Raw genomic sequence first — 10,928 nt, 5'->3', positions numbered from 1 at the left:
TTGTCTCACACACACAGACACACAAAAGACATACACACAAACACACACACACACACACACATATTCATGCTTATAAATACGTACACACACTCACACTCACACACACATATACACACACATATACACACACACATTATTGAAATGCATTGTATGATTTATATGCGTCATTTATTCAATCTGAAGTGATTCCGATAATCTTATCATTGGTACCGAACCTACACACACACACTCACACACACACACACACACACACACACACACACACACTCACACACACACACACACACACACACAGAGACACACATACACATACACAAATTTTCTATAACACCGAATCATTAGTTATTCTTCTTCAGTATTTGTTTTACATTTGCCGGCTTAGATGGCGCAATGATAATTATTGATTTTTATTTTTATTTATTTATTTATTTTATATACACTCATTATTTTATTTTATTTGTTTATTTTTTTTATTTCATTGTTTTAAACAGACGAACTAACGAACAAACAAACACACAAACAAACACACAAACAAACACACAAACAAACACACAAACAAACACACAAACAAACACACAAACATACAAAATGATGATGACGACGACGAAGATGATGATAATAAATTATATTATGAATATATAAACTCTATATCATCACCATGATGACGAATGATAACAATGTGATGTGATAGATTAAAAGTTTAGAAATTTTCACAAATTTAATTTGTAATAATGACCACTAATAAAATTTAAATTTTCTAGTCAAAATTATTGGGGGGGGGAAGAACAAAATGATACTAATTGGCGCCTATGCCAGTATGATATAAAAACGTTGATGATGATGATAACTGACTATAATGACGATTGTAATGGTGATATAGGAGTAGATATATTCTATGATACTAATGATACAATGTTACAAATGATACAATGTTACAAATGATACAATGTTACAAATGATACATTGTTACAAATGATACAATGTTACAAATGATACATTTGTTACAAATGATACATTGGTTACAAATGATGCAATGTTGAAAATGATACAATGCTACAAATGATACAATGTTACAAGTGATACAATGATACATAGATACAAATAATTGATTCACAAAGTAGACTTAAACTCAAATATTTTTAACTTTGTTAAATAAATTATCCCACCCCAAACAACACAGACTCCTGGTCGGGGCTCCGAAAGATGTTCCAGCTACTAATTCCTCGCTAAGAACCGGCTCTCTGTATCGCTGTCCGATCACATCAAAGAAAACCGACTGCACAATTATTGATTTGAAAATCGGTCGGTTGAGGTTGTTGTTGTTGTTGTCGCGGTGTGGCTTCAGTATTGATTTAGCTCGTCGTCTTATGGGCACACACACAGACATACAGACACAGACACACACTCACACACACTACACACACACACATATATATACTCATGCACACTCATAAATAAACACATACCTATATGCAAAAACACATACAGATTCATGTGCATGCATACATACGCAAACATATAGGCACACGTATGCAAACATACACATAAACACATACACAATCTCTCTCTCTCTCTCTCACTCTCTCTTACTCTCTTTTTCATTCTATCTTTTAATTCCTCTCTTTGTTTTTGTCTCACTATCTTACTAAATGTATGCCTATGCATGCTTCGTTTCGTTTTGTTTGGTTTTGTTTGGTTTTGGTTTTGTTTTGTTTTGTTTCGTTTCGTTTCGTCTGCACGAAGATATCGTTATTTATTGGTTCTTCTCACTGAACTGAATACCGTGAAGTTGTTCAATGAGAATTTTGTTTATCATTGTTGTGTTGTTGTTGTTGCTGTTGTTGTTGTGTTGTTGTTGTTGTTGTGTTGTGTTGTTGTTGTGTTGTTGTTGTTGTTAAAGTCATCACTGTCGTTGATGTGTTGGTGTGATATGTTTTTCTGGTATTGTATATATGTGTGTTGTGTGCATCTGTGTGTGTGTGTGTGTGTGTGTTTGCGTGGCGCTTGATACAAATGTGTGTATGTATGTGTGTATGTATGTCTGTTTGTCTTTATGTATATATGTATGCGCATGTATGTGTGTGCATATGTGTGTGCGTACAAGTGTGTTTATCTTGTTCGTATGTATATAGTGATTGTTTGCCCGTGATAGTGTAGGGTCATTGAAATATTCACGCGAGTTAATCTTCGTTCGTATGGTGCCTTTCATTGCGTAATATTTCCTTCGTTATTACGCATTTTGTGTGGTATGGCTTTGCAAACAATCACACACACACGCACACGCAAACGCTCGATTTAACATGTACGCGCGCACACACATGTGCTCACACAAAAAGAAAAGGAGAGAGAGAAAGAGAGAGAGAGAGAGAGAGAGAGAGAGAAAGAAGAGAGAGAGAGAGAGAGAGAGTAACAAAGATAGAAAAAAAGAAATGGCCAGAGTTTATGTTTGTGTGTGTTTGCGTGTGTGTTTGTTTATGTGTGTGCTTGTTTATGTGCAGTTAGTATGAGAACCTCAAAACACACGTTCTAGTGTACGTCCGTATTTTGACAGGCTTCTGAGAAGATGTTATTTGCTTGCTGTACGTTTCTGTATGATATGATTGGATCATATTTTGCACTTGGAAATATAGCAATTTATTTTTAATGTTTTGCACGTATATACTTATTAAATTTATGTTATTATTATTTTTATTATTATTGATTTTATTCTGTTTCAATCTGCGTATGTGTGTGTGTGTATATATATATATATATATATATGTGTGTGTGTGTGTGTGTGTGTGTGTGTGTGTGTGTGTGTGTGTGTGTGTGTGTGTGTGTGTGTGTGTGTGTGTCTGAATGGGCGATTGACTCTATGTGTACATTTTGTATAAATGTTTGTGTGTGTACGTGCATGCTGCTTTGCGTGTCATTAAGAATGAGATTTAATGTTTATCATTACGTTTAGACAAATTTGTGTCCCTGATTTGTGTTGATGAAATGTCGGGCGTCATGTTCTATTGGAAACAAGATACTTCTTCAGCTAACAACATGTGCTATATAATATGATATATGTATTTATATTTAGGGGGAGAGAGAGAGAAAGAGAAAGAGAAAGAGAGAGAGATTATTTATATTTAGAAAGAGAGAGAGAAAGAAAAAGAAACAGAAACAAAAATATTGAGAAAACAAGAAGGAGTAAGAAAGAGAGAGAGAGAGAGAGAGAGAGAGAGAGAGATAGAGAGAGAGAGAAAGAGAGAGAGAGAAAGAGAGAGAGAGAAAGAGAGAGATAGAGAGAGAAAAAAAGAGAGAAAGAGGAAGAATTAAAAGGAAAGAAAAGGAAAGAAAAGGAGAGAGCTAGAGAGACAGAGAGGGCAAAAGGATGTGTTAAATGGGCCGAAAGATCAGATTAAATTTAATATAGATCTAATTTTACTGCAACAAATTTTAATCTATGGTTCATTCATTCTTTTGAGGACAAAATTTAATTAGTTGGCAGACTAATTTATTAATTAATCTTCCTCTGTTTATTATCTTTCTTTTTCTTGACTATAATTATTTTAACTACTAGCCCCTAGCCCCTGCTACTATTATTTTTACTGGTTTTAACTAATTAACTAATTAACTTCTAATTAATTAACCTCTAATTAATTAACTTCTAATTAATTAACTTCTAATTAATTAAACTCTAGTTATTCAGGTGTTGTTGAAAATATTTATCACTTTCACTTTTTCTCTCTCTCTCCCTCTCTCTCTTTCTCTCTCTGCTACTACTATTACTATTTTTACTATTTTTTTCTTATTACTATTACTACTACTGATAATATTAACAATAACAACAACAGATACAAAGATTGATGATAATAACGAGATATCCCAATGAAATATTGTCCAATCAAACTTTGATCCATCAAATATTAACCAATCACATGTAGAGCAAATTTTGATCCATCTGAAATAATATCCAATAAAATTTCGATCCATCAAATATTAACCAATCATATGTAGAGTACCAAAATGAGATGGAGGTGACTGACCAATGGTTTGGCGCAACGGTCGTCAGTCAAAATAAAAAAACCGGCCGAGTCATGGTTTGTGATTATTTGTTCTTCTTCCATTTTTTTAAAAATTCCTCCGCTGGTTTGGGGTTTTGTGTTTATTATGTTTGATTATACCACTCAGAGGAACGAGCGATATGCGCAGCGCACGCACACACGCACGCACACACACACACACGTAAGCACACACACATATACACACATACATACACACACACACATTTTATTATAAATTCAGATTACCTTAACTAATTCCAACAATTTGAGTATATCTCTAATTGAAACTGAAATAACTAGAAAGCAATTTGATAACCTTAATTTTATTTGGCTCCAAAATTTTGATTAACTTATTACTTTTAGATATAATACACACTCAAATTGGTTTAAACATAAATTTAATGGTCTGTAAATTTATTTCATTTTATAAATTGCTACATTTATTACAAGTAGATAAGTTTTAATTCAATTTAAAGTACACGTTCACAATCTATCATAATCAAATTCTCACATAATCACACACATACACACAAGCACACGCGCACACACATCATTTTTCCATCTTAACAAATGAATAAATAACTAATAAATTACACAATTAATTACTCCCCATAAAGGTTTGCGCCCCGCGTTACAGAAATTACAAGACCCACCTGGTAAGAGGGGAAGGTAGGTGCATCCTGATGACAAACAACTTACGGGCTGAGATGTACATAGAACCATGTCGTAACCGTGCCATTTCGGACGGCTACTCAATGTTTGCCCACTGTCAAGCTGGTTTCGGTACTGATATTACGGAGGTGGGTGTATCGTATCGTATGTCATATAGTCTCGTATCGTATACAGTCTCGTATCGATACGCGTCGTATCGTATCGAAGAATGTGTACATGTGCTTCTCGTTAGTTGATTTCAGACGCACTCCCTTAGCTTTCTTTCTACGCTCTGGTAGGTTGAATAAATGATTTTTTTCATCGTTGAGGTCACTTCAACTTAGGGTGTTGAGGTTTCGGTGGTTTTCGAATTATCTTTTCTTTATTTCACTTGATTTGTGGTTAAATTTTGTGCGTATATTACAATTGTAAATTAATCCGAAGTCAACAGTATGGAATTATTTAAAATAAAAGATTCATCGTAAATTATTTTTAACCAAATAAACTTTTATAAATCCAAATTATTCAACCTACTAAAAAAATTATAGATTTGTATAAAACACTAACTGTAGAGTTACTAAATTCACATAAAATAAAAAATTAAGCGCTTTTTATAAAACTGAACTTTGAAAATTATACAAATAATCATATGAATAAAAAAAGATTGTATTGTAACCAAACTTCGTAGATTTTTAAAAATAAAAAATTATGATTTTATAAAAAATAGTCACTCCTATCCAAACAAAAACTTAACCCCTAGAACGATGAGGTGTTAGTTGGGGCACCAGGGTCTATAAACTGGAAGGGCATGTCATTCTTCAAATCCATTAGCAACGACATAGAAGTTTATGTCAGCGAGACACTGTTAGTTTCATTTGATTTTAAAGTCTTTCAGTGGAGTAATGGTTAAGATGCCTGGCAGTGCTATCGCGTTGACCGCGTTTGAATGCAAGAGGTTACCTATCCATCACATGCTATCTTTGTGTGATTTTTTATACAATATCTTCACAGACACCGAATTTTTTTCAGCAAAATTATTCCATTTAGTTTGTTTTTAACAGTTTTCTATATAAATAAATTATATTGGCGTTATTCCTTCTATGCATTTTTGTAAAACAAATTTATTTTTTTAATGATGTTTTATTATTTTCTAAAATGAATAACAAATTAAAATTGCTATCCACAACTTTTCAGTTACAAACATGTGCCCGAAATAAGCAACAGCAGCCAATTGGCCACGGTCCCCAGTTTTTCATACCTTGGTTGGTGTGGTGGTCTAGACATATTAGGCAAATAATTAGTAAATAAATAAAAAAAAACAAATAAAAAACAAATTGGAGATAGACGGTTAGACAGACAGACAACCAACCAAACAACAAACAACAAACCAACCAACCAACCAACCAACCAACCAACCAACCAACCAGCCAGCCAGCCAACCAACCAACTAACCAACCAACCAACCAATCAAACAGGTATATCCGGCAAGATAGCGGTAATGAACAACCGGACGAAGACTTTGATCCTGGGCGCTCCGCGTTCCATGGACCACGGTCAGGTGATGCTGATTCAGAGGGATTCCTTGGATGGGGCGTATAAAGGCAAAAAACAAAATCTGCTGACCGGTCGGCAACTTGGGGCTGGCTTTGGGCATGCCGTCGTCGTTATTGATCTAAATTCTGATGGGTGAGAGGGTGGTTTTTTGTTGATTAAGTTGTTTGTTGTTTTGTTTGTTGTTGTGCTTGTTGTGTGTTGCGTAGTTTTGTGTTGTGTAGTTTTGTGTGGTGTAGTTTTGTGTTGTGTAGTTTTGTGTGGTGTAGTTTTGTGTTGTGTAGTTTTGTGTGGTGTAGTTTTGTGTTGTGTAGTTTTGTGTGGTGTAGTTTTGTGTTGTGTAGTTTTGTGTGGTGTAGTTTTGTGTTGTGTAGTTTTGTGTTGTATAGTTTTGTGTTGTGTAGTTTTGTGTCATGTTGTTTTGTGTTGTGTGCTCGTTTTGTTTTCCACTGTGTTGTTTGTTGTGTTGTTTCAACTGCCCTTTGAAATAAGGTGAAGTTTTTTTTGGGTTTTGGTACGCTGTTGTTGTTGTTAAACTGTTTAAAACGATTTTTTTCAAGTTTAATGTTGTGGATTTTGTTAATGCCTAGTGTTGAATAATGAAAACATCATTCACCAACCATATCAAGATGAGTAGGTACGCCAGCTAAGCCACTGCAGCGCATAGGCTCGAACTGAGATACAATCTGACATTGAAAAAATAGTTTTTAAAATCTTTCACTCCGTACATCAAAGAAATTAGTTTTTAAAAAATGTTCATTTACACACATTCTTCCATGCCTTACCTACATGCAAACATGTAACATACGCACACGCACATACGCACACACAAACATTTAAACAACGCATTCACACTTACACACACACACTAATATATACTAACAACACACACGCACACACACACACTCACACACACACTACACACATATCTACACACACACACAAACAACACATATCTACACACACACAAACAACACATACCCATACACATAAACATACTCACACATAAACATACTCACATACACAAGCACAATCACACATACAATCTTGACCTAATGTACTTAGTTATCCATAAATAAACATAGCAGGTGAACTTTTCAGTGTTAGGATAACACAAAATCATCAACCTTCATAAATTAACTCTCTACTCTACATAGCACGTGTAGGTACATGTGCATGGCTCTTGGATTTGTAAAACATTCTGGATTACTGACAAAATTTATCCAAAGACTTATGAGTAAGCCCTAAGCAATCTTTGGATTCGCTAAACTTTGAAAATTGCAGCTTAAATTTATCCATATATCCATACAACCCTGAGTTAAATCTGTTAGAGAATTTCAAATATATATTTGTCTATTATTATTTGTTATTAATATTTGGTAAAAAAATACTCTTGGGAATAATGATACAATGTTTCTGAAATGTATAGCTTTTACTGTTTAATTTCATCTTGTTGAACATACATTGATTCACAATATAGTCTGTTTATTAGTTTGTTAAATGTGAATAAAAAATTTGGATGGTGTAATGGTTAAGACGCCTGGCTCTGCTGTTGCACTGACTGGATTCGAAAGCTGAAAGATTCCTGTAAAATCACATACATTGCACCTGTGTGTGAAGCATGGATCGACACGTCTTTCACGTGCATTGGATGTGCGTTACGAATAACGTAGAAGAGAATCAATAAATGTAAAGTATAACATAATACTGCTATGCGTTGGTGCTAAGAGTGATGTAGAATGTAACAAGAAATTATTCATTACACACATACATACATACACACACACACATATACACATACATACACACACACATACACATTATTACACACACATATATACATACATACATACAGCACATTGTACAAAATCGTCAGAAAATCACGGCTTTCAACTGCATGTGCATGTAATTATCAAACTGAACCTGAACATGTGCGTTGGATTAGAAAGTACAACCACACAACCACACACACACACACGCACACACACACACACACACACACACATACACACTTACAAAATTACATACATACAAAAACATACCTACAGATACACCACGCATATGCAAGCACACAAATGTACACACAAAGCGAGCGTACTACATTCGTGCACAATGTACATCACCCTTCACTACTGAGAAAACATTAGCAGGGAGGAAGAGAAAGAGAGAGAAAAAGAAAGAGAAAGAGAGAGCAAGAGAGAGAGAGATAAAGAAAGAGAGAGATGTAAAATATATGGAAAAAACAGGAAATTAAATATAAATCATTCGTTCCTCTACAAAATATCAAACATAAAATACATGATAAGCCGTATTACGTAACACGCAACGTATAAATCATCTAGCTAACATTAGCGCATCTATATCACTGCTGGTGAAAGTAGCTACAAGGAAAAAGTTTTGCCAGATACGCAAGTACAATACGGAGGTACACACCCAGATATTTTCAGGATAAAAACTATATCACATAAAGATACCACCGATACAAATGACGATATCGTATCTATTAAGATATGTGATATATCGAAAGAAGATACTCTCAGATATAAATAATGCATAATTTATAAACGCTTTGTACGGAAACAAAAAATGGCTAGAAGAATAAAAATTTCAAAGATAGAAAAATTGAAAATAATTCAGGCAACAATTATAAAAATTAGATAGGTCAAATGTTCAATAGCTTTTATATTGTAACGTAACTACGACCCACACACACACAGACAGACATGCAAGCACACACACAGACATACAAACACACACAGACATACGGTGACACAAACGAACTTCCATAAACATTCCAAATGACTTTCCTATTGGGATGGATGCATTCCAGATGTGAGTGAATCTGAATAGCGGATTGGTTGACTGCGATACATTAGTGATTGAATTGGATTTTCAATTGATCTCAATGGCGAGAATCGTAGCGCAACATAATGCAACGTCATATAATGCAATATAAATATGCCAATACGTCAATAAAATCAAAATTCAAAAAAAACGTATTACCAGTTTTATAAGAATTGTAGAATAAATATTTGTCAACCGTAAATTTTTATAATTTGAGATGTGTTTGTGTTTATGCGTACGTTGTTTGTGTGTGTTTGTGTAAAATTTGTGTACAGTTTTTACCGTGATTGTTGTTCAGTGTGGCAATATAAATTGTGTGTAACAATTAAACCGCTTAATCCTTTTCAAGTTGGCATATAAATATGTTGTACCAGGCTACGCTATTTGGTTTTATTTCTTTATTACAGATATTTGTAGAGTGTGCTCGAAGTAGTTAATTTTTTCGAACGTTTCTAGTAAACTAAAATTTAAATTATCCATTTAGGAAATTTTAAACTTATGAAGTTATGAAATGAAGGGATTAATATTAATATTAAAGAAGGGATTAGGATAACACTGTATCAGGCTGTAGTTCAATCGTTCAACATTAAATGTAATAGGAATAATTTATTACCAAATCTTTCGCATGGTAAATAAACATCTTAAGAGTCTTCATAATGACTTAAATTAGATAATTAACAATTTTCTCTCTTCTTATCATCGAATTGATTATCATATTATAAAAATTTACAATAATTATAAAATAATTATTTATATAAATAATATTTGTATATCGGTAAATCCATTTTTTCTCAGGTTAAATGATATCGTTGTGAGTGCACCATTTGAATACGGACAGTATTACGGAGGCGCCGTTTATGTATACCATAATTCCTACAAGGTGGGGTGTTTTTTATCTGTTATTTCTGTTTTATCTGCCATCTGTCGAATGATTTTTTTTAATAAAAATCTGTCTCTTGTTTAAAATCGAATTATTTGTTATTAGCGTTAAATGGGATTTGTTTACTTTGTAAAATGTTGCAATCCTAAGTTTAGAAAATTATTTTTTTTATAATATATTTAATTCGTCATTTTTTTTACATACTGCAACTACAATATGTTTCAAATTATTCATATTTTTAATAATTTTTAAAATATTCTTGATTAAATATTAAAAATTAAAATTGAAAAAAAAATTCATTATAGGGTATAAACAGCCTAACGAAACCGAAAAAGATAATAAGTCAAAAAGTGACTAAAAATGATTGCCTGCTAACTAACTGTATCCACAGCAGGTTGTTGTTGTCTGTGGTTGTTGTGCTAATGTTATTTCATTAAGTGTTCAGGTTGTTGTTGTTTCTGGGTTGTTGTTGTTGTTATAACTGTTGATGAAATCGGTTGTTAAAATAGTAATCGCTTTCAAAAAATACTTTCAGATTTGGAAGTTCCATTGCTAACATTGGGGATATCGACAGTGACGGATTTCCAGGTACTTAATCAACATAATTTAAATTATTAATTTCATAAAATTTTAATAAAAACTGCCAATTAAAAAAATAGCCAATTAAAAAAATATAGTCGGAAGCTAAGAGTGAAATATTCCAAATGTGAATTACCAAACTAATAAAATAATCGCAGATATTCCAATACTTCATCATTATAGATAAACGATTTATAGAAAAAACTCTCTCTCTCTCTCTCTCTCTCTCTCTCTCTCTCTCTATATATATATATATATATATATATATATATATATATATATATATATATATATATATATATATATATATATATATATATATATATATAGAGAGAGAGAGAGAGAGAGAGAGAGAGAGAGAGAGAGAGAGAGAGAGAGAGAGAGAGAGA

The 10,928-nt window shown here is 33.1% G+C and overlaps 2 protein-coding genes across 2 annotated transcripts; both read left to right on the top strand.

Moving 5' to 3' along the window:
* Window positions 1-4,001: 4,001 nt before the first annotated feature.
* HELRODRAFT_175240 (hypothetical protein) lies at window positions 4,002-5,982 on the top strand (the record flags this gene model as incomplete). Its single annotated transcript, XM_009022685.1, has 4 exons — window positions 4,002-4,070; window positions 4,652-4,834; window positions 5,446-5,549; window positions 5,880-5,982. The coding sequence occupies 4 exons, from the start codon at window positions 4,002-4,004 to the stop codon at window positions 5,980-5,982; spliced, it is 459 nt and encodes a 152-aa protein (XP_009020933.1).
* A 201-nt stretch (window positions 5,983-6,183) lies between these two features.
* HELRODRAFT_175239 (hypothetical protein) lies at window positions 6,184-10,556 on the top strand (the record flags this gene model as incomplete). The annotated part of the gene is made up of 4 exons (XM_009022684.1): window positions 6,184-6,371; window positions 9,876-9,960; window positions 10,266-10,354; window positions 10,496-10,556. 4 exons carry the CDS (start codon window positions 6,184-6,186, stop codon window positions 10,554-10,556), a joined length of 423 nt encoding a protein of 140 aa, XP_009020932.1.
* Between the last annotated feature and the right edge of the window lie 372 nt (window positions 10,557-10,928).

Source organism: Helobdella robusta (assembly GCF_000326865.2).
Source record: "Helobdella robusta unplaced genomic scaffold HELROscaffold_33, whole genome shotgun sequence".
Lineage (NCBI taxonomy): Eukaryota > Metazoa > Annelida > Clitellata > Rhynchobdellida > Glossiphoniidae > Helobdella > Helobdella robusta.
Note: the sequence above shows the minus strand (reverse complement) of the source record. Positions and strands in the feature narration are given on the sequence as shown.